Source organism: Schistocerca americana, chromosome 8 (genome assembly GCF_021461395.2).
Source record: "Schistocerca americana isolate TAMUIC-IGC-003095 chromosome 8, iqSchAmer2.1, whole genome shotgun sequence".
NCBI classification, from domain to species: domain Eukaryota; kingdom Metazoa; phylum Arthropoda; class Insecta; order Orthoptera; family Acrididae; genus Schistocerca; species Schistocerca americana.
This window is the reverse complement of record NC_060126.1, coordinates 392,562,568-392,587,921: the sequence shown is the minus strand read 5'-3', so window position 1 is coordinate 392,587,921 and position 25,354 is coordinate 392,562,568. Positions and strand designations below refer to the sequence as shown.

At 45.8% G+C, this 25,354-nt stretch overlaps 1 protein-coding gene across 1 annotated transcript in view; it reads right to left on the bottom strand.

The window, feature by feature from the left end:
- LOC124545883 overlaps positions 1-25,354 on the bottom strand; it is a 284,098-nt gene that overhangs the window by 216,015 nt on the left and 42,729 nt on the right. The window contains exon 2 of the mRNA XM_047124844.1: positions 8,143-8,352. Within this exon, the coding sequence (XP_046980800.1) occupies positions 8,143-8,341 (199 nt within the window). The 5' untranslated portion in view covers positions 8,342-8,352. The remainder of the gene's footprint in view (positions 1-8,142; positions 8,353-25,354) is intronic.

Below are 25,354 nucleotides of genomic sequence, written 5' to 3'. Positions count from 1 at the left end.
CAACGCTGTGTGACACAGGGTTCTCTTATTTTCTATGTAGCGTGCTTACGACTGCGTGATAGGGCTCAGTTTATGAACCACTGGTAATAGGAAACCTCTTGTTAGGGTAATAAGCATTTCAGTTAGAAACACATCATTAGGCTGCAGGTACCGTTTCGCACTGATGACATCAGAGACTTCTGCGGCATTATCGGCATGCACTAAAAACGTGAATGATGTACTCAGTCCATAACCCTTCAGCAACTTTTCATAACACAGAAATGTTGATCAGAGTAGATGTCACAGCATGCAGGTACTATTCAATGGCATCCTTGGAACATTCAGTAGAGATCCAGCTGGCGATTTTAGGTACAGGTAAGCACATTGGTATAGGAGGGGCGTTCAATAAGTAGGGAAAAACATTTTTTTTAATCAGGTTGGTTCTCTTCAGGATTCCAATCAATACTCCGTATTATTTTCCACTTTTTTGGTTACAAAACCCCACTTGTGAACATAACCTCGGTGAGCCGTGGCGCGTCTGGCGCCAGTGTTCTCGCACTTAGAATGGCATCGCTGCCAGAGATTATAGGGTGACCATCTTTGCCTTCCAAGATTCAGGCCGGTGGTCGGATGGTTAAGGGAGAGAGAAAAGAGACAGCGGAGTGGAAATTCGCAGGGTCGGAGGTGGCTTGTTGACGTTTACCGTGAGGCCTGTGGTACGAACCCTGTACGCTATGGGCAAGGTCAGCGAGAGATACCGGCAGTGACTTGATGGGATCTCGGGTTTGGTATCGCGGTGGTGCACTGTTGTGTTTTGGGGCTTTTCTGCTGCGAGGGCATGTATAGGTTCTTGTTACTGGCCACTGAAGTTGAGATGTGTCTATGGCGTGACGGCGGAAATGTCTGATGCTCGCCGCTGTTACATGTGAAAACGCTTCGCCTGCCTTATGTCTCTACAGGAAATTATGTGAAGTAAATAGCTGATACCACGGCGACGTCTTGCTCTCACGCGTTGATGAATATGTCTCGGAATTACTGAATGGTGAAGATATCCCACGTGTAAAGCAAATGAAGCCATTTGCGCCATACTAAGGTACTGTTTTATTCTTCTTAAATCTGTGTCAGTTATATGTGCATTTATATGCCCTTCTTTAGTTGCAGAAGTTATAGAAGTGTGTAAACAAGGAGCTATGTGGAAAGGGATGTAAAGTTGAAACCTTTCCAATAAGTTAATACACTCGAACTCTGTATTACTAAAGGTGCCTTTCGATACCAGCACCTACCTTGGGTAATTAGTGTTATTTGGAGGTTGCCATGGTACTGTAAGTAATTATTATACACAAAATTGTTTGTTCTGATTATACTAAATTGGAGATGTAAGTCCGGTTGCGTGTCGCTGTAAATTACTATTGTCTTCTCTGTGTGGCAGCTTAGCATTGTCAGTGGCTACAATCATTATTCCTGTGATATTTCGAGTTTTGTATTCGCGGGTTTGCTTAAGCTGACACTGTTGAGTTGTAAGATCTACAAACAGGCAAGTCAAACTGAGTATTCTATCATCTCAAGACGATATTCTATTACGTGGTACCTTAGTTTGTTATAGGTTAGAAGTATTTAACGTGTTATTAATATTCTGCTGTTTGCTTCGTCTAAAGAGGAGCTAGTTCTGTGAAGTAGTCGTTTATATTTTATTAGTGTGTTACGTGTTGAGTCTTTTCATGTTAATTGTTTTTAAGAAGCTACAAATGACTCTGTGTATATTGCAAGTAGCTGAAACTGACGTGTTCACGGGGGTCGCGTTTTGACGGGGTTGATAGTGGCCCTTTTTACTACGGCTCATCCGGCTATCCTCCTTCAGTACATTTGTCTCGCTTATATCGTTACTACGTTTGTCGAGTGGAATTAGGCTTACTGTAATCACCTTATATGTTGAAGTTAAGTAACTCCCTTGCCAGGGCGCGAAACTTCGTGAATATAGTCGTACTCTCATCTGCAAAGATTGATAGTGTTATTCATTTGTTCCCGTCACATTTTGATTATTTATCTTGTTATATTTAATGCCAGTAACATGTAAGTGTTAGCGAGGTCCGAATTGGGACGTTGTATTCTCCTCTTGTGGAAACAAATTTAAGTGATTTGATTCCTTTTTTTTTTTTTAGTAGCCTTTAGATGCGTACATTCTGCCTCTATGTTTGGTGTTTTTATGGCTTCCACGTTAATTAAAATTACAATAAAGGTAAATTTGGCAACGGAGGGTTTCGTGTATTTATTAGTTCCTAAGTGGATCCTAAGTTCAGGATCCCTACTAATTGGTAGCAGAATTTCACGATTCGAAGGGGGGGGGGGCGGGAATAGCATTTTCTCGTGCCTTCTGTATACTGTATTTGTCTGGGTTTTTTTCTGAGTTGCATATTTCTTTTGGGTTTTAGGACAATTACAGCCATGTCTGTGCCGACGTGCTTTGATATCAGCCATCTTCGACGTGAACATCTGGTTTATGAGTTGCAAATACTCAGCTTACCTAGGGACGGAATCGTGACAGAACTGCCAGCCGTCTCCGTACAGCAACTACTATACCTCTTTCATGCTCGGCTGATATCTACGGCGACATCGGTGAGTTTTTATCACACATTTCTTCTTCCGTCAAAGACATCTGGACTTCGTGACACTAAAGGAGCTGAGGCGGGAATATTCCACGAGAAATTCCGCATTTTTTCACTCGAAACTATCAGACAAAAAAAAGTTTTGCATTAGTTATTGAACGCCCCTTGTACGTAGAGACGCCAATAAACCATCGACATAATATGGGAGGGATGACGTCACACTGTGTAAACGTACAGGTCTAGAACGAGCTGATATTTGCCTTATGTGGGCGCACGTAACTAGGAAGCACGCCCTGTGTTGTTCCACTGCAAGGGATTTTTCCTGCGATTTCCGCATTTTATTTCACATGAGTTATGGGTAGTTTCGGTATAACACTGGAGAATGCTACAAAATGCAGTCGCTGAGAATTCTGCTGGCTGTGGTGGGTCACGAGTTTGCTTGCGTGCGCCACGTCAAGAACTTCAACGGTGAGTGACTCATTGGCGTTTCAGGCACAGGCGAGCGAGAGAGAGGACTCTCTCCCCACTACCCCTCGCCCCTCTCAGGCATTTTCCTGAACTGCCTTCTGTAGATCCTACAGACAAAGCATCGTTTCGCTACCCGTGACAACCACACCATTCCACTGTATTATTTTCAGAAACAGGTTACGTCACTTAATACAGGTAACTGCTGCGCCATATACACTACTGGTCATTAAAATTGCTACACCACGAAGATGACGTGCTACAGACGCGAAATTTAACCGACAGGAAGAAGAAGCTTTTCAGAGCACTCACGCAAGGTTGGCGCCGGTGGCGACACCTACAACGTGCTGACGTGAGGAAAGTTTCCAACCGATTTCTCACACACAAGCAGCAGTTGACCGGCGTTGCCTGGTGAAACGTTGTTGTGATGCCTCGTGTAAGGAGGAGAAATGCGTACCATCACGTTTCCGACTTTGATGAAGGTCGGATTGTAGCATATCGCGATTGCGGTTTATCGTATCGCGACATTGCTGCTCGCGTTGGTCGATATCCAATGACTGTTAGCAGAATATGGAACCGGTGCGTTCAGGAGGGTAATACGGAACGCCGTGCTGGATTCCAACGGCCTCCTATCACTAGCAGTCGAGATGACAGGCATCTTACCCGCATGGCTGTAAGGGATCGTGCAGCCACGTCTCGATCCCTGAGTCAACAGATGGGGACGTTTACAACACAATAACCATCTCCACGGACAGTTCGACGACGTTTGCAGGAGCGTGGACTATCAGCTCGGAGACCATGGCTGCGGTTACCTTTGACGCTGCATCACAGACAGGAGCGCCTGCGGTGGTGTACTCAACGACGAACCTTGGTGCACGAATGGCAAAACGTCATTTTTTCGGATGAATCAAGGTTCTGTTTACAGCATCATGATGGTCGCATTCGTGTTTGGAGACATCGCGGTGAACGCACATTGGAAGCGTGTATTCGTCATCGCCATACTGGCGTATCACCCGGCGTGATGGTATGGGGTGCCATTGGTTACACGTCTCGGTCACCTCTTGTTCGCATTGACGGCACTTGGAACAGTGGACGTTACATTTCAGATGTGTTACGACCCGTGGCTCTACCCTTCATTCGATCCCTGCGAAACCCTACATTTCAGCAGGATAATGCACGACCGCATGTAGCAGGTCCTGTACGGGCCTTTCTGGATACAGAAAATGTTCGACTGCTGCCCTGGCCAGCACATTCTCCAGATCTCTCACCAATTGAAAACGTCTGGTCAATGGTGGCCCAGCAACTGGCTCGTCCCAATACACTAGTCACTACTCTCGATGAACTGTGGTATCGTGTTGAAGCTGCATGGGCAGCTGTACCTGTACACGCCATCCAAGCTCTGTATGACGCAATGCCCAGGCGTATCAAGGCCGTTATTACGGCCAGTGGTGGTTGTTCTGGGCACTGATTTCTTAGGATCTGTGCACCCAAATTGGCGTGCATAGAGTGTCAGTTGTAGTATGATATATATTAGTTCTAGCATTATATATTTGTGCAGTGAATAGCCGTTTATTATCTGCATTTCTTCTTGGTGTAGCAATTTTAATGGCCAGTAGTGTAGTACTTCTTCACTGGTGCGTGCACTGCCGTTACAAAAACTTTTTGCTCTGAGGGTGACATAGATGAAACCGGTTAACAAAAAGCCAACATTAATATTGATATTACGAAAGGAACCCGATCTGTTACGTTCTGACGGCTAACCGTTGAAACGATTTGGATGAAATTTGATACGGAGGTAGTTTGAGCCCTGAGGAAGTGCGAGGTAAAAGGTACTTATTGATCTGAAGAATATAAACCGAATTTGGGTGAAATTCCTGTTCTTTAAAATACCTATTTAGCCCTTGACTTTTGAACTTGATCGTATTGGTGAAAATTCTTTTATTGGTTGATATGTTCTTCATAATATGATTCAAGGTAATGAATATAATATTTATACAATTCTCAACGTGTTTAATCCACATAGCATACAGCTACTTGAATACCAGTATACATACGTGCCCACTGCTGCCCACGCCCCTCTGCACTTAAGAGTCGGCATTAACACTATGAGAGCTGGCGCATCGTGCGTTGGGACAGTCTGGGAGTGGACAGAGCGTGGCGCACCTCACGACCTATGCTTACCCAAACAGGCACACACGTGGGGGCAGCTGACATTATTGCACGTGCAATAACTTACTTACCATCACTCACGATGAAAAAACTGCTGATACGCAAGCACAGCTGTGGGTAGTAAAAAGGTGATTTGGGCTGCTGTCAAGATTGGAATGTACTAAAAATGTCTAAGTGCGAATTTATTATTATTGGTATGTCTACTAGTCTGGTTAGAAAAAGTCCACAGCTACACAACGGGCTTCAATTTCATCGGCAAACAATGAGCATTCTAAAAAAAAAAAAAAAAAAAAAAAAAAAAAAAAAAAAAAAAAAGCTTCAAATGTGTGTGAAATCTTATGGGACTTAACTGCTAAGGTCATCAGTCCCTAAGCTTACACACTACTTAACCTAAATGATCCTAAGGTCAAACACACACACCCATACCCGAGGGAGAACTCGAACCTCCGCCGGGACCAGCCGCTCAGTTCAGGACTGCAGCGTCTTAGACAACTCTGCTAATCACGCGCGGCGAGCATTCAAAAAATTTATGAAGTACACCTAAGGTCAGTAGACTGATAACTCTTCTCGTCAGAGAAGGAATCTCTGAATGAAACGGAAGTGCATTATTTTGAACCACATTGGAGCACTTTATCTCTCTCGAGTGGTTCAGAGAAGTCACAACTGGATGGTTCTCTTCACTGTGTGTAGATCATCCCACAAAAAAAAGCCCTTGCACCGAGACAGTGCATATCTTCACTTCCTGAACAATGAGCTTTCAAAATGCATCAACTGGCCTTCAAAGTAATGTCCTAAATTTCCTGTTACCTGTCCACCTTCGCGGCTGAGAGGTCAGCGTATATGACTGCCATACAAAGCGCCTGACTTCCATTCCCGGTTCTGCGGGGGACTTTTTCTTTGTGGGAGAACTGGACCAAGTTTGTTTCATGATGCCAACTGAGGTGCTACTTGAATGTGAAGTAGCGGCTCCTAGGCCTCCAAAGCCGACAACGGCCGGAAAAACCATGTACTGAGCCCACACCCTCTCATACGTCCAAATATCGCCACTGACTGATGTAAGCTATCCCTTGATTTCCAGATTTACATTTTATTCCCTTAATTTCCAGATTTACATTTTAACTCGCGTCTGAAGATATCAATAGCATTCAATACACCCCGGGACCACTGAAGAACGCCTAGCAGGGAGTAAGAATTCAGTTACCACGCTGGCTGAAGTAGCCGCTGCACCCCTTGGCATTGCCGGTAGACGGCGGGGTGAGGCGCTGCGACTAGCTGTGAGACAGACAGTTACGGCAGCGCACGCTACTGAGGGAAACCACAGCGATTCTGGCGCGAAGCGAGCATTTTTTTAAATAAAAATTTACTAATGAAAGCAGTTTTTCCCCTGTAGACGTTAGGAGATGCCTTCTGGTCTTAAACACCTTCTTACAGCAATATTACGACCCAAGAAAGCATTCATTTCAACAAAGAGATGAATAGTGTTCAACATAACACAACTATACGGAGAGCTACGATGTGTCGCGATTGTAAGTACAAGATCCAGACTGCGTGCCGCAGTCGCCAGTCGCCGATGGGATGCCTTTCGATATGGTTCTGTCGTAGGAGCATGCTATCAAGAAATCGCTAGTTTCGAGTTAATAAGTAACATATTGTTTCGTTTATTATCAGATTACGGTGTTTTCGTAAGTAAACGCATCTTAAGAGCATCACCGAACATTATTTCAAGTAATATACCTCCCCCCTTTCGTTACACAGACATTACAGGATACAGAAATGCATTTTCCAGATAATCCGATGACGTTGAGTCGGTTTCTGCGAGGGACATCAACTACGAGAGCTTTGTGGCAAAACAGGTAGGATGTAATCCTACGTGATGACTCACTGAAGCCGGCCGTTGTGGCCTTGCGGTTATAGGCGCTACAGTCTGGAACCGCGGGACCGCTACGGTCGCAGGTTCGAATCCTGCCTCGGGCATGGATGTGTGTGATGTCCTTAGGTTAGTTAAGTTTAAGTAGTTCTAAGTTCTAGGGGACTGATGACCTCAGAAGTTGAGTCCCATAGTGCTCAGAGCCATTTGACTCACTGAAATAATCCAAGGACGGCTTGCCTTAATCTCTGTAAGCCTCGGATGGGAAAGCACGGCCAGTCTCACTGTTTCTCTCATGCCGACTTCTATGTACTCCCTAACTACGCTGAGAAACTTCTGGAGGTTTAGTGAAAAGGGGGCGGGGATCTTACACTGAGGAAGGTGCCTGGCCCGTCTTAGACCAAAGCTCCCTATTACCTAGTTTTTTCCTCACGATGCTCATTGCGGTTGCTAACCTTACAAAGCCTACAGGGAAGAAACTGTTTTCGAATGACAGATTTATCTGTGGAGTAAATAAACATTATGCAGTAACAGAAAATATCCATTCTGACGGAATAAGAGAAACAGAATCCGTGTATCAAACCCACTGAGGAAGGGCTGTTAGAGCTTAACGTTCCATCGATATCAGAGACGTTACTCGAGCTCGTAGTGTGGAAGAATGGGGAGGAAAATTAGCCGTGACTCTTTCAAAGGAAAATAGAATTAGCCTCAAGGGATGTAGGGAAATCACGGTAAACCTTTGTCTGGATGGACAAACCGAGATTTGAAACGCTGTACTCCGGAATATGAGTCCACTGGACCACGTGGAGTAGAGATCACGGTAATCATCCAGATGTACATTCTCCGTGGCGTCCTTAAAATATACTAAGGTAAATGTCGAAATAGTTTCTTTGATGAGGGCACGACTATTTGCTTTCTTGTCCTTCCCCAAATTGAGCTTGTGCTCCGCCTCCAATGACTTCGTCGTCGACGGAACGTTAAATCTTGATCTTCCTTCCCTTCTTCTTTTCCAAGTCAAGAGCCAATCGAGATGTGGTGGTGTTCAACAGCGGCACTCACTGAGACTGACGGAGCTCTTGGGCAGCCACCACCAGGGGTCGTCGCTGTTGTCCTGGCTGGCGTTTGCGTCACGACACACGTGTTTGTCGTCCATGAACTGATGCTGGCCGCAGCACTTGCGCACCAACAGATCTCCGCTCGACACTGAGGCCCAGACAGCCAGCACCAGTGGCAGCAGACGTTGCCACGGACACAGCATCGCCTCGCAACCTGCAACAACAACAAGCCGACATGTTCTCATTAGAAACTTTGAGGTATCGAATCGAGAATTAATTGAAGCCCTCAGCTGCCGACAGATGTTGATATACCTCGATGGGGACAGCTGAAAATGTGTGCCCCGACCGGGACTCGAATCCGGGATCTCCTGCTTACAAGGCAGACGCTCTATCCGTTTTTTTTTTTTTTTGGTTCATCTCATTTTGTTCTAATTTGTTCGTTGTATGTGATCGGGGCGGACGTCTCAAGACACCCGTTCAGGCTGTTTGTTCAAAATGGTTCAAATGGCTCTGAGCACTATGGGACTTAACATCTGTGGTCATGAGTCCCGTAGAACTTAGAACTACTTAAACTTAACCAACCTAATGACATCACACACATCCATGCCCGAAGCAGGATTCGAACCTGCGACCGAAGCGGTCACGCGGTTCCAGACTGAAGCGCCTAGAACCGCACGGCCACATTTGCCGGCAGGTTGTTCGTTGATCCGTTCACTCAGGTTTTTTTTTTTTTTTTTTCATTACAGAGGGTAGCTAACCCTCTGACCGAACACACTGAGCTACCGTGCCGGCATCCGTCTGAGCCACCAAGGACACAGATGAATAGCGCGACTGCAGGGACTTATCCCTTGCACGCTTCCCGAGAGACCCACATTCCCAACTGTCCACACTCTACATACTTATTGTTCCTAATAGCATTCAGCTGTTCTCATCGAGGTATATCAACAACACCTGTCGGCAGATGAGGGTTTGAATTAATTATCATTTATTCTAGAGAAGCTGCACAGTCATCAATGGTATCTGTTCTTTCTGGCCGGCCGGAGTGGCCGAGTGGTTCTAGGCGCTACAGTCTGGAACCGCGCGGCCGCAACGGTCGCAGGTTCGAATCCTGCCTCGGGCATGGTTGTGTGTAATGATCTCCTTAGGTTGGTTAGGTTTAAGTTGTTTTATGTTCTAGGGGACTGATGGCCGCAGAAGTTAAGTCCCATAGTGCTCAGAGCCATATGAACCATTTTTGTTCTTTCGGGAGCAGTTACTATCTTCATATATAGTTAAAGGCTACCTGGCCATTGACCTTAATCTGTGTGAATGTGCACAGGTTGCCCGATCTCTTACGGGAATCGTCACCTTAGTGGTCGCGAATAATGAGTGGATGGGCAAATATCTATTAGGAACATTACCTATGTAGATTGTGGACAGTTGGGATTGTGGGTCTCTCGGAAAATGTGCAAGAGATAAGTCACTGCAATCGCGCTATTGATTTGTGTCCTCGCTGGCTCAGATGAATAGAGTGTCTGCCATGTAAGCAGGAGATCCCGGGTTCGAGTCCCGGTCGGGGCACACATTTTCAGCTGTCCCCATCGAGGTATATCAACACCTGTCGGCAGCTGAGGGTTTCAATTAATTATCATTTATTCTAGAGAAGCTGCACGGTCATCAGTGGTATCTGTTCTTTCGGGAACAGTTACTGTCTTCATATATTATGTAATGTGGTTGTGACCACTATGTCTCACGAGAGGCGGACCTGCCGGTATAAAAGCAGGCGGGAAGTTTCGTGTTGTCAAAAGAGTAGCTGAAACAAGATGATATCAGAAGAGCTCAGTGACTTCGAATGAGTACTAGTCATTGGATGTTATTCAGATAACACATCCATCAGGGATATTTCAACCAGCTACCCGCAGTGGTCGACGTACCTTCGTATGGCGGGAGGTGGAAACACTTAATGCACGCAGAAACATAGTCGAACATGATCGTTTCTGTTGTCCTGATGTTATTTGGGGCGGGGGGGGGGGGGGGGGGGCAAGGTATAATAAGTGCACTGACCTCCAAACCTTTGAACACGGGAAATTCACTGGTTAGCGTTATTGTGACAGTGTTCTCCTTCCCCATGTCTGTTGTGTCCGCCCACTCATGAGATATGTGGATGCCTAGGAAACCTGCTTCTTGGTTCGCTAGATAACAATTCAAGCAGATCGTATTAATAAAGTTTATTACAAAAGAAAATGATCACAGTACTCAACTTTTGTGAAATACGCAAGTGTAGTGAGCAAAGGGCGACAGACAAACATAAGCAATCTCTTCAGTATATACATTTCGTAATACAAGCCAAACAATGAAGTTCCAAAATCGCAACTGTAGCGTTCGTAAGTCGGCTAGGCTCCAACTAGGCCGCTGCCACGCGGCACGGCACTTATGTCCTCTTCGTGTAGGCAGCGCTACTGTCTCGTTGTCGTCCTAGAGAGGGGTCGGTCAGCGTACTATTGGCTGACGCCGTCTCACAGCCCTCTATACTCTAACGTTCTTGCCCGTCGTACCGGCGGTCGATTTTACACCGGAACAATGTCCATATTTTCAGGGGTGTATTCAGTCCTGGGATCATTTTTATGGATGACAATTGTAACTTTTCGAAATAAAACTAATAATAAGGAGAATATTATAAATTATAACTGTAGAAGTTCTGGTCTTTGGTTAAATCAGTAAGAGACTCGAAACAGCATATCCAGACACTCTGGGATGATGATGGCATTGAAACAGAGGATGACACGCGTAAAGCTGAAATACCAAACACCTTTTTGCAAAGCTGTTTCACAGAGGAAGACCGTACTGCAGTTCCTTCTCTAAATCCTCGCACAAACGAAAAAATGGCTGACATTGAAATAAGTGTCCAAGGCCTAGAAAAGCAACTGGAATCACTCAACGGAGGAACGTCCACTGGACCTAACGGGATACCAATTCGATTCTACACAAAGTACGCGAAAGAACTTGCCCCCCTTCTAACAGCCGTGTACCGCAAGACTGTAGAGGAACGGAAGGTTCCAAATGATTGGAAAAGAGCACAGGTAGTCCCAGTCTTCAAGAAGGGTCGTCGGGCAGATGCGCAAAACTATAGACCTATATCTCTGACGTCGATCTGTTGTAGAATTTTAGAACATGTTTTTTGCTCGCGTATCATGTCGTTTCTGGAAACCCAGAATCTACTATGTAGGAATCAACATGGATTCCGGAAACAGCGATCGTTTGAAACCCAACTCGCTTTATTTGTTCATGAGACCCAGAAAATATTAGATACAGGCTCCACGTAGATGCCATTTTCCTTGACTTCCGGAAGGCGTTCGATACAGTTCCGCACTGTCGCCTGATAAACAACGTAAGAGCCTACAGAATATCAGACCAGCTGTGTGGCTGGATTGAAGAGTTTTTAGCAAACAGAACACAGCATGTTGTTCTCAATGGAGAGACGTCTACAGACGTTAAAGTAACCTCTGGCGTGCCACAGGGGTGTGTTATGGGACCACTGCTTTTCACAATATATATATATATATATATATATATATAAATGACCTAGTAGATAGTGTCGGAAGTTCCATGCGGCTTTTCGCGGATGATGCTGTAGTATGCAGAGAAATTGCAGCATTGGAAAATGACAGCGAAATGCAGGAAGATTTACAGCGGATAGGCACTTGGTGCAGGGAGTGACAACTGACCCTTAACATAGACAAATGTAATGTGTTGCGAATACATAGAAAGAAGGATCCTTTATTGTATGATTATATGATAGCGGAACAAACACTGGTAGCAGTTACTTCTGTAAAATATCTGGGAGTATGCATGCGGAACGATTTGAAGTGGAATGATCATATAAAATTAATTGTTGGTAAGGTGGGTACCAGGTTGAGATTCATTGGGAGAGTCCTTAGAAAATGTAGTCCATCAACAAATGAGGTGGCTTACAAAACACTCGTTCGACCTATACTTGAGTATTGCTCATCAGTGTGTGATCCGTACCAGATCGGGTTGACGGAGGAGATAGAGAAGATCCAAAGAAGAGCGGCGCGTTTCGTCACAGGGTTATATGGTAAGGGTGATAGCGTTAGGGAGATGTTTAGCAAACTCAAGTGGCATACTCTGCAAGAGAGGCGCTCTGCATCGCAATGTAGCTTGCTGTTCAGGTTTGGAGAGGGTGCGTTTTTGGATGAGGTATCGAATATATTGCTTCCCCCTACTTATACCTCCCGAGGAGATCACGAATGTAGAATTAGAGAGATTCGAGCGCGCACGGAGACTTTCCGGCAGTCGTTCTTCCCGCGAACCACACGCGACTGGAACAGGGAAGGGAGGTAATGACTGTGGCACGTAAAGTGCCCTCCGCCACACACCATTGGGTGGCTTGCGGAGTATAAATGAAGATACAGATGTAGATGTAGTGAGCTTAACTGGTTTCCTAACTTTAGCTTCGTGTGTGTCTTGTAAATCTGGGCAACGCAGGTGGACTGATTATGGAAACGCTATCTCGTTAAATGAGTCGCCAAAACTACTTGAAACCGTATTACTGTATTTGATTAAACCTTTACCGAAATAACCGGAAAACTTAAAAATGTCCTATGAAAATGAGTGCTGTGCAGTGCGGTAAATAGTGCTTTAATGCGTCGTGTCACAGTGCGTGACTTGCAGTTTCAACACACAAAAGTAACAGAATTAAAAATCTACATAAAACTGAAAAAGAATTTTCAAAGAATAAATAACCAAAATTTTCCTCTGAAAATACCCTGAGATTTTACGTAAGAAAATTAACTAAATACAATCCCAGACACTAAATATTGCACACGAGAAAGTAACACTGCACTGTAAGCGTAAGTTTTTCTGGTTAAGCAATGAGATCTGGACTAACTTTACCTAAACTGAATCTAATAATAATTTTGAATTATAACACTTGACTGTGAATGATCTTATTGTCCCGACTGTGATGAAAAACAGACCTGAGAAATTTTCATGGCTTACCTGCGGCTACGGAAACTCGGTACCGTTCGAAAGTGCTGAACATTAAAGGTACAGCGCAGCGGCAAGCCAGTTAAAAAGTAAAGAAAACCTTGCGCAGTGCACTGCAGCGAAGTGCAACTGTTGTAAGCAGATCGTGCTTCAGTCTTAGCCACTGAGCTTCGCAAAGTGCAATGTGGCAACACACATAATCAGAAAATAAAATTTTCGAGGAGACAGTGGAGTATATTGCATTTACTGAATAATGTGTAGAGACTAGCGTTCAAAGACTATGCTGAAACTCTGATACCATCCCCGCCGCAGCCGCATTGGTCCACAAGCCCACGACGACTGTCGCAGTCCACTTCACACCTTGGCCCCCCACACCGAACAGGGTTATTGTGTGGTTCGGCCCCCGGTGGACCCCCCCCCCCCCCCACCCCCCACCACCACCCAGGGAACGTCTCACACCAGACGAGTGTAACCCCTATGGTTGCGTGGTAGAGTAACGGTGGTGTACGCGTACGTGGAGAACTTGTTTGCACAGCAATCGTTTGTGGAGACAGTGTTAGCGCAGCAATCGCCGACATAGTGTAGCTGAGGCTGCATAAAGGGAACCAGCCCGCATTCGCCGAGGCGGATGGAAAACCGCCTAAAAACCATCCACAGACTGGCCGGTTCACCGGACCTCGACACAAGTCCGCGGGGCGGACTCGTGCCGGGGACCAGGCGCTCCTTCCCACTCTGGAAAGCCGTGCGTTAGACCGCGCGGGGATAATCGGGCGGGCCATTACAAATATGACTCTGACATGAAATTAATTATTGAAATGGTAAAGGAGTGGTAAATCTATAACTTATGGGTGCAATTCATATTAACAGATAACCCATTCACGTCTGAACAATGAAACTACTAACCCGAACGAATAAAAAAAAATCCCACTAAAGCTTTCCGTTTCCCAAACACAACCTAATTCGCGCACAGGCAAGCAAAGCAGCAACAATATTACCTGTAAATCTTCACATTTTTCAAATTAATCTTTATCAAACCATGTTTCCAAAATTCGACATCCTGTGTATCTTTATCTCTGCGCTCCGCAAGCTATTTCCAGACCGCTCAGTAGTGTGGCCGGCCTGAGTGGCCGAGCGGTTCTAGTCGCTGCAGTCTGGAACAGCGCGACCGCTACGGTCGCAGGTTCGAATCCTGCCTCGGGCATGGATGTGTGTGACGTCCTTAGGTTACTTCGGTTAAACTAGTTCTACGTTCTAGGGGACTCATGACCTCAGAAGTTAAGTCCCATAGTGCTCAGAGCCATTTGAACCATTTTTTTCAGTAGTGTGACCAACACCCGACCCACTCACTTCTCGCAGAATGCAACAACAAAGACAATGCTCCCGGCAACCAGAGATCACAGTGCATCTACTCAGAACATCTGCGGCGTAACATATCGATCATTGAAAACTATTGTTTTAAAAACATCCATAGTATAGATACCAAGAATGACACATCGAATAAAAGTAGAGCTCAGATTACTTTCCTCGAATACAAAAAATAAACTAGAAGCCTTACACGAAGAGCGACCCCATCGGACTTCCCGGGTGGAGGCGCTCTTGGAACGAGGGAATATTTGCTGAAAGGATTGACCAGTCTGTTGCACCGACTTAAATCCAACCGAGCGCTTGTGGGATGTGCTGAGCAGACATACTGTAGCACCCCACACGCTCCAACGACCGTGCAGCAGTTGTCGCCCTACCACAAAAACTACTTATCGAACTTGTGATCAGCAGAAGAGCACGTTGCAGGCCATGTACTGACATTCGTAGTGATCACCCATCCTTTCGTAATGTCCAGGGAACCATCATAAATAGCGACGACTTCAATGCAAATATTGTCTTTTTTCAATAGTGTCATTTTTGTTTCCTCTCATGACACCTCCTGTACTATACATTAGCAGCTGCTTCTGTGGGTGGCCCAAGATTCATCGAGCTGCGTTACTTGGCAGTGAGAAATCATTCGAAAGTCAGTTTCCAATATAGTTTTGCACACCAATGTGCTATTTACTCCATAAACAAAACTAGAGAGCAGTCTAAAAAGGTACTCAAATAGACACACACAACCAGCGCAAATTTCCACTGGGATAGAAAGAATTTGTCTTCCGCAAAACTTATGCAAGTCTGCCACGTTGTTGTTAAACACTACCTCCAACTACCAGATGTTCAAAAATGTTCAAATGTGTGTGAAATCTTACGGGATTTAACTGTTAAGGTCATCAGTCCCTAAGCTTACACACTACTTAACCTAAATTATCCTATGGAGTAACACACACACCCATGCCCGAGGGAGGACTCGAACCTCCGCCGGGACCCGCCGCACAGTCCATGACTGCAGCGCCTAGACCGCTCGGCTAACACCCGCGCGGCACTACCAGATGTGTCGGCGTTGTAATATGAGACTTGTGACCAGCTCTCCCTTTCTCACAATAACCGGAAAGCAACTTTATTCACCAGTGAGGATCTCTTGTTGCTGGCTTCATACAAGCAACGCTTTTAAAAGTCGGCTCCGTCCCGTACAGCCTACGACTCCCTACCTACCCTCGCCAGGGCTGTCGGATAACTGCATTTTGGGAGCTGCAAAATCGCTGTACAGATTTATTATAACATGCAGAGTTTTTGGCTAATCATCCTCCAGAGCTAAGTAGGCATTTCAATTGCCCATTTCCAGTTTGTGCTTACTGCAAGGTGCTGAGTCGTGCGACCCCTCCGAGAAGTTTCTTTCCACCCTGTGGAATTCACTCGTTATTTGAAATCAACAAGGTGGGGAAGGATCACCACCACTAAGGTAGATTAAAAGAAGATTTTCCCATTATCTGCAAACTGGAGAACAGTTCCCGTCCCCTGGAAATACGGAATCTGGCATTGGCGATAGCAATAGCGATCGTCACTACCCGACTGGCTCTGTGTAAAGAGTAAATGCAGCGCATGCGACGGGAATGCAATAACAATATCTGGTTTCACCACCCACGAGGGGCGTTCAGTAAGTAATGCATCACTTTTTTTCAGTTGAAAAAATGCGGAATTTACTATGGGACGTCGTGAAATATCCTCGCTTCAGCCACTATAGTTTCAAGAAGTTCCAACAGATGGCGGCGCTATCTATAGCCTTTAAAATGGCGTCTGCAGTGGAGGTGCGTTTCAAGTAGAGAGCTGCCACTGAGCTCCTCCAGGCGGAAAAACAGAGCATCGCAGGTATTTATAGGCGCTTGCAGAATGTCTACGGAGACCTGACAATGAACAAAAGCCCGGCGAATCGTTGGGCGAAGCGTCTGTCACCATCGCAACAAGGTCGCGCAAACCTGTCCGATCTCCCACGTGCCAGCCTGCCGCACACAGCAGTGACACCTGGAACGTGCGGACACTCTCATTGAAGGTGATCGACGGATCACAACTGGACGTCTCCTGTGGTGGTGTTGAGACACTCTTCCGCCAGTTGGGGTACTCAACGGTGTGAGCCTACTTGTCTGCTTGCCACCTAAGTGAAGATCATCAGGGCACAATTTCTTGAGCGCGAGGGGACGGCCAGTTTTGTACTGGACGTCGTCTCAGAGGCAATCCACGGAGTGCTACCATACCATCTGTCCCCCAAAGAAAAAGCTGAAAGCCGCACCCTCAGAGGGTAAAGTCATGGCAACCGTCTTCCGGGACACTTAGGTGTCATTCTGTTTGATATCCTCCCTCTTGGGGCAACGACCAGGTCTGAACACCTCTGAACTTGAAGAAATGACTTCAGTGTGGTCGTCGGTACAAAAATGTAAAGAAACTTCTCGTTCTCCATTACAAAATGGTTCAAATGGCTCTGAGCACAATGGGACTTAACATCTTAGGTCATCAGTCCCCTAGAACTTAGAACTACTTAAACCTAACTAACCTAAGGACATCACACACATCCATGCCCGAGGCAGGATTCGAAACTGCGACCGCAGCAGTCGCACGGTTCCGGAATGAAACGCCTAGAACGGCTCGGTCACAGCGGCCGGCTCCACTTTTTTTTGTCAGGCAGTGTACTAACCCCTAGGTTTCTGCAGGGCCACTTCTCTGCGATAGGAGGTGAGCGTGAACAGCGTCGTCTGTTCAGTGATCACTGTGAAGGACACAGAGATGCCGCGTACTCATGGGAGGCAGAGTTATCAGCACGTGAAAGAGTCCTCATTTGGCTGCCTGGTCGAATCGTGCAATATCCAGATATTCGAGGCATTCAGGTTTGACAATAGCCCGACGTTGGATTGCATAGGATCGTAAACACTGGCATACTCGTCGTCAGTGTTATGGTCGACCACTTCTGACCAGAAGGTAGCCATATTGTGCACCAAGTATATCGTAACCCCTTCATGTTTGCACCTTCCATGCTAGTAATGGACTCCCTGCAACAGTCTCTGTTATCCTCAATCATTGGTCGGAGACTAGCAGTTGCTGTATTAAGGAATTACCGCGCGATGCCTAGGCTGCCGTTAACATCACTATAGAAACGTGCTGCTTTTGGAGCGACGGCGTGACAGGGAAGAATGGAGTGCTGATATATGGCATCACATTGTGTGCAGCGATGAATCGCGCTCCTATGTTACCCGGGACGATCATCCTGGGCGGGTATGGTGGTGACCTGAGTAGAGATCCCGTTCTTCCAACCACAGCAGTGTTACACTTGGTGTCATAGTCTGGGGAGACATCGAGTATGACTTCAGGTCACGGCTGGTAGTCAATGATGTAACTGCGACGGCACAAAGAGACGTTACGAGCATCCTGCGTCCTGATGCGTCACCTTTCTGGTAGAATTTTCCAACAGGATAATGCTCGTCCACACACGTGTGTCTCTAGACTGTCTGCTGATGGTCAGGTACTTCCCTCTCCAGATGCTTAGGTATTTCTGTGGCCAGCAAAATTCCTAAATCTGTTCAAGATGGAACATGTGTGGAACCAGCATGTGTCAACTTCGTCCAGTGCCAGCATCTAGGACATAAAGGACCAGTTACAATAGTTATCAGCCAGCTTGCCTCAAAAGAGAACACAGCGGCTTTATGACACTTTTTCCAATCGAATCAGTGCGTGCATCTAAACCAGAGAAGGTGCAACATCATGCTGGTAAGTGGGTTCATACTGTCAGGTTTTCTTTGTAACCAATGAAATAACATTACATATTCTTTCAATGCGTGAACCTTCATTTCATTTCCTCGTCCACTTCCGGGTGCTTCACTTTGTTCTGAGGCAGTGTATTACAGTCTCCATCTTTAGAATTGTTATATTCCGTCTCAACAAAACGGAAAGATATGCGTCGGGAAGGAGGACTCTTATCAGGATACTGTGCTCTGAAGTTATCCTCTACTTCAGTATCATTTGGCCTACCTTCAACCACAATGAAAGGAAAGTAATTACGATGCACTTTTTAACCAAGGACAGCCTCTATTGGAGGCAACATATGTTTTAAAGGCATTACAGCACTGTATTAGCTGTTCCTGTACTGTAAATAGGGAAAGACTGTTGCAGCTACAGTTCTGCTAACTTACAGTCTCCATAGATCAATAACATTCCTCTCTTCTCTTCGTTGGTCTACATTGCCTCACGCATCCCGTGCACTGAAGACGGCTGACTGAATCACTGATGGTCATTTTCCATGTGTTTCCATTTGTTAACTGTCAACTCCAGCAAGTGGACGAGTTACGTTACCCCTGATAATCCTTCTGATTAGTTTAAGGTACTTTGTCAATGATATCCGGAATAACGGAATCCCAAGCTACTTTTACAAGCCCGTTTTACGTTACACACGGTTTTAGGTTTGACATTATAGTGACAATGTTGCTTAAGAATAGTTGGTGTACATACGGGCCCCTATTTAAGGAGGGTCCATAATTACACCATCTCTTCTCTTAAACAATGTAAAATATTTAACTAATTTTATGGGGATATGGTCAGTCGAATTTTGTTTAAAGTTCATACATGCAACTCACACAGGAACAAACAAACTAATATAATTTTCAAATTGCGATAATAGACCTTAGTGCTTTTGTTTATTCTTGCAGAATGCCGAAAACGAAAAAGCGTTATGAATGTAAGAACCCGAGGCATCAGTGAGGCTTCTTTGAAAGATGCTGCAAGAACATTCAGAATGCTTTGTACCACCTTGCAGAGATTTCTTAGACTTGATAAAATCCCTGAGCAAGCGGTTCAAAAGACAAAGCTTGGAAGGAAACCGATTTTAAATGCAGACCTCGATAAAAAAGCTAGTTTCTTATCTCCTTGAGAGGGAGCAAAAATTCTTTGGGTTCACTTTGGCGGATCTGAGAAGAATGACATTTATACACTACTGGCCATTAAAATTGCTACACCACAAAGATGACGTGCTACAGACGCGAAATTTAACCGGAGGGAGAAGATGCTGTGATATGCAAATGATCAGCTTTTCAGAGCATTCACACATGGTTGGCGCCGGTGGCGACACCTACAACGTGCTGACATGAGGAAAGTATCCAACCGATTTCTCATACACAAACAGCAGTTGACCGGCGTTGCCTGATGAAACGTTGTTGTGATGCCTCGTGTAAGGAGGAGAAATGCGTACCATCACGTTTCCGACTTTGATAAAGGTCGGATTGTAGCCTATCACGATTGCGGTTTCTCGTTTCGCGACATTGCTGCTCGCGTTGGTCGAGATACAATGATTCTTAGCAGAATATGGAATCGGTGCGTTCAGGAGGGTAATACGGAACGCCGTGCTGGATCCCAACGGCCGCGTATCACTAGCAGTCGAGATGACAGGCATCTTATCCGCATGGCTGTAACGGGTCGTGCAGCCACGTCTCGATCCCTGAGCCAACAGATGGGGACGTTTGCAAGACAACAACCATCTGCACGAACAGTTCGACGACGTTGGCAGCAGCATGGACTATTAGCTCGGAGACCATGGCTGCGGTTACCCTTGACGGCGCATCACAGACAGGAGCGCCTGCGATGGTGTACTCAACTACAAACCTGGGTGCACGAATGACAAAACGTCATTTTTTCGGATGAATCCAGGTTCTGTTTACAGCATCATGATGGTCGCATCCGTGTTTAGCGACATCGCGGTGAACGCACATTGGAAGCGTGTATTCGTCATCGCCATACTGGCGTATCACCCGGCGTGATGGTACGGGGTGCCATTGTTTACACGTCTCGGTCACCTCTTGCTCGCATTGACGGCACTTTGAACAGTGAACGTTACATTTCAGATGTGTTACGACTCGTGACTCCACCCTTCATTCGATCCCTGCGAAACCCTACATTTCAGCAGGATAATGCACGACCGCATGTTGCAGGTCCTGTACGGGCCTTTCTGGATACAGAAAATGTTCGACTACTACCCTGGCCAGCATATTCTCCAGATCTCTCACCAATTGAAAACGTCTGGTCAATGGTGGCCGAGCAACTGGCTCGTCACAACACGCCAGTCACTACTCTTGATGAACTGTGGTATCGTGTTGAAGCTGCATGGGCAGCTGTACCTGTACACGCCATCCAAGCTCTGTATGACTCAATGCCCAGGCGTATCAAGGCCGTTATTACGGCTAGAGGTGGTTGTTCTGGGTACTGATTTCTGGGGATCTATGCACCCAAATTGCGTGAAAATGTAATCACATGTCAGTTCTAGTATAATGTATTTGTCCAATGAATACCCGTTTATCATCTGCACTTCTTCTTGGAGTAGCATTTTTAATGGCCAGTAGTGTACTTGCCCAGAGAAACAGTTTGACAATCCCTTTCAAAAGAGGATAAGCAGGACGAGCTTGAGCTGACCTTTTTCTTGAGAGACCCAAGGATCAGCTGTCAATTCACAAACCTTGTGGAGATTCATATAGCTAAGCCTTAGGCTCCAGTAAAGAGAATATGATACTTTTCTTTGATTTCTTGGCAGACGCTTTCAAAAAACATTCTTATCGAGCAGACCGAGTGTGTAATGTGGACGAGACAGGCCTGTCCATTATCCAAAGTAGAATCCCAAAAGTGATAGGGATGAAACAAATTGAAGCTCTAACGTCTGCAGAAACAGAGGCTACAATCACAGTTATCGCATGCTTGAGCGCTTCGGGACATTATGTACCGCCAATGATAATTTTCCCTAGAACCAACATGTCACAAGCTCTAATGAGAAGCTGCCCCCCTCCCCCCGTGGTGCAAATGGTAGAGTGCCATCCTTCAGGATGGGTTAAAAATAATTTGTTCACAGAATGGTTCGTTCACTTAATTGAGAAAACATGTCCGACTGAACAAAGGTCTATTCTCATTATAGCCACGTTCGCAATCCAGATGTGGCTGACTTGGCGAAAGGACACCACGTTGCTGTCGTCTCACTTCCACCACATTGCACCCATAAACTGCAGCCTCTACATAAGATGCTCATGGGAACTCTGAAAACCTACTACAGCGAGGCGATGAGAGCATGGCTGCATCACAATGGGCGTCCTGTCACATCTTACGACGTTATGGAGGTTTGGCCAAGCCTACCTTCGTACCCAGTCAGTTGATACAGCAATAAAGGGATTCAAAGTAATTGGCTTATACCCTATGAACCATTATATCTTCACCGAGGCTGATTTCATAGCTCCTGAGTTGGTTGCAGGAAAAACTTGCTCCACAGTGGAACGTAGACCTAATGTTTCTGAATCACATGCTCCTCCACTTGCTATCTCCGGGCCATCGACATCATATGCTTCTTCTTCGAGTTATCCTGATGTACTGCCACATGAAGCTCTAGCTATGCCAGTTGATGAATCCATTGAAACACCAGGAAGTTCTCCGGGACTTCAACAAATGCAGTTTCACCATTCGACATATCTCCTGTCGCCAAAATTAAGAGAACCACAATGCGAGGACGAAAAGCAGCAACCGCCTGCCACATCACTGGAACGCCATACAAAGATCAGTTGACAAAGTCGCTTGACAAAAGTGCTGTCAAGAAGAGGTCGTTGAGTTTCTCTGGGTTAGAGGCCGTACTACGGACAGAGGTGCAAAATCCAAAGGCCTTAAAAAAAATAAAAAATAAAAAAAACCTATATGATTCATCATCGGATTCTTCAGGCTCATGCAGCCCTCACCTTGTGGGTGGCGATAACGACCTTGAAGTGAACGATGGGGATACATCAGACTCAATCGATGCAAGTTGCATCTTTTCTGATGAAAAGTTCTCCCAAGACAGGAGAGGAGAGGTGTGGATTAAATGAGTTATATGCCAAATGTGGGCACACTTAGATTGTGCTGGCGCTGAAGGAGTTGCTTACGTTTGAAATTACAGTACATAATTTCAGATCTCAGTATAAATATACGAAAGTTGCTTATGTAGGCTAGTCTACCATTTTGTATTGTTTTAACCCATTTCATTAAAACATTTTAAAAAATTTCTTGCACCTTTTTGTGGATGCCCGTATTTGCACCCCCTTTTTTTAAGTTCCATTTCACAAGCTGTTTATAAATCTTTGTTTTCGAATAGAAATAATAGATACTAATCATTGTTTCGCCTTTCACCATTTCTTAAACTTGTTATAGTTATTAATGAAGGTATAAAATCTACAATTTTTACGAAAGAAGATGGCTTTAAGACAAAAACAAGAGGGTGTCCGTATTTACACCTTTTCCTCTAAGCATTAACCACACTACTGCACTCTAGCGGCCGTCCTATATGTCACAGAGAATTGCCATTCTCATCTTAAAGTTTTGAATATGGCTGGTTGGGCAGCGACCTTTCACAAAGTAAAATTAAAGCAGTCTGATGTCACCGTAGCTCGACACGTGTGAGCAGCCCACAGTGGCTTGCCTTCTACGTATTCTATTTCAAACAATTTGTGACGAAAGCTTTATCGCTTGATATTTAGTTTCATACGTGACATGTAAGTACTGGTTCTTTTTTTTATTCCTAGTCACTACTTACACTTAAGAATTTGTTCCTATAATTTTGTAATTATTTCATAGGCCAGTTTGAGTGTTTTACTTATGATGACGGCACTCATAGCAGTGCCGAAACCTAGGTCAAAACACTTCTTTTTTGCGACCGAGGACGGCTAATGCTTTAATTTTATTTTGCTATTCTAATCATCTTGACATGCGCCTATGATGTGCGTGTAGCAAGTCACAGGGACATCCGGCCGTGTCTTCTGGCGGCGTCACTTCTTCTATCACACAATGTATATGCTAAAAGTAATCGAAGACGTTCGCTGTAACCACTACTCTGAGCTGAAGAGTTCGGCACAGGAGAAAAATTCGTGGCGGACTGCGTGGCATCAGTAGGATGACTTATATGTTAGCCCCCCTCTCCCCTCCGCCCCCTCCCCCCCCCCACCCCCTCACCTGCCACAAAAATCTATCATATCTTGAATGTATAGCACTGTTGAAGATTTTTCAAGGACACGAGGGCAGAAACGCTGAAAACACGGCACGAGAGAGAGAAATGTAGCTTCTATGTTACTGCTATCGTTACAGTGCTTAGATACTGAACTGAAGCCTGAATGAACCCTTACGCTTGGCGTCGAGTTTGCGAGGGTCTTGCGACTCGCCTTCCGAAGGTTGCGGTTGCCATGTGGAAACCACTGCTGCGCCTGTTCTTATCTCTCTTCTCTTCCCTCCACCCCCCATCCGTGCACCTCTCACCGCCAGACGTTTCCGTCTTCAGGCGCTCCATTCATGCAAGCTTTGCTCAATTCACCGTTGCTATATTCTAGTATGTAGCACGTGAATGCCGACTTTGGTAGTGAAACACAACTATTTCACTACTCTATGCGAAAACTGCAACACCAAGAAGACATGTGTAATTACAAAGAAATTTGTTTCAGAGATTAGGGACCCGACAGTAAACAAATGAATATAATTAAGGAACTTTGACCATGAGATTTAATGCTTTGAAGGCGCCACGTCCTGCAATCAGAACCTCTACATGTCATAGCAAGAAATTAAATGGTTCAAATGGCTCTGAGCACTATGGGACTTAACATCTGAGGTCATCAGTCCCCTAGAACTTAGAACTACTTAAACCTAACTAACCTAAGGACGTCACACACATCCATGCCCGAGGCAGGATTCGAACCGGCGACCGCAGTGGTCGCGCGGTTCCAGACTGAAGCACCTAGAACCGCTCGGCCACACCGGCCGGCTAGCAAGAAATGAAAGGTGGCCTGGAAATGGTGCTTGGAAACACTCTGCCATATGGTTTGCAGGCGCGTCCACAAACCATCAACAGTGGTCGCCGCAGGAACAAGTTGCCGACCGATCACAAAATGGCTCTGAGCAGTATGGGACTCAACATCTGAGGTCATCAGCCCCCTAGACTTAGAACTACTTAAACCTAACTAACCTAAGGACATCACACACATCCATGCCCGAGACAGGATTAGAACCTGCGACCGTAGCAGCAGCGCGGTTCCGGACTGAAGCGCCTAGAACCGCTCGGCCACACCGGCCGGCGACCGATCACATACCAGGCGTGTTCACTGAGGGAAATTTCAGGTGCATGTGCTGTCCGTCGTTCTTCGCACGAGACTTACACGTTCCTTGCCATTTGTGTCTGGGCAGTATCTTGCTGAAATACGGCATGTCGAGCTGCCTGCAGGTGGGACAGTGCCTCGGGCTCTAAGCCTTCCCAGATACAGCGGTTGCTGTTCAGATTGCCGCCAACACACAGGAGATTTGATCACATGTTGCAGCCAGTGGCGCCCAAAACCGTCACACTCGGATTCTGTCTGGTCAATGGATGCCGACGTAATAGCATGCACGCCACAAGTCCATCTCTCAGCCGACGGCGTCGAACTGTCGACACGGATGTCCACACGCGCTGCAGTGTTCCAACATCGAGCCAATGCAGTGGACGATGATGTTTATCGGTTACGGCCATGCCGACAACATATTGGTTGACCCGTGCTTTGGTCACTTTGTGTGGTCTAGTACCCACTCGTAGCTTATAGGACCATCTTCTATCCATGGGCAACAAACTCGCTTACCAGAAACCAATCACTCTGTCCCTTTCTAACTCACATACATGCTGATACTGCACATTTTGATGTCGACGAAACATATTGACATTTGATACTTCCTGGCGGATTAAAACTGTCTGCCAGCCCGAGACTCGAACTCGGGACCTTTGGGTTTCGCGGGCAATTGCCCTACCAACTTAGCTACCCAAGCACGACTCACGACCCGTCCTCACAGCTTTAGTGAGTCGTGCTTGGGTAGCTCAG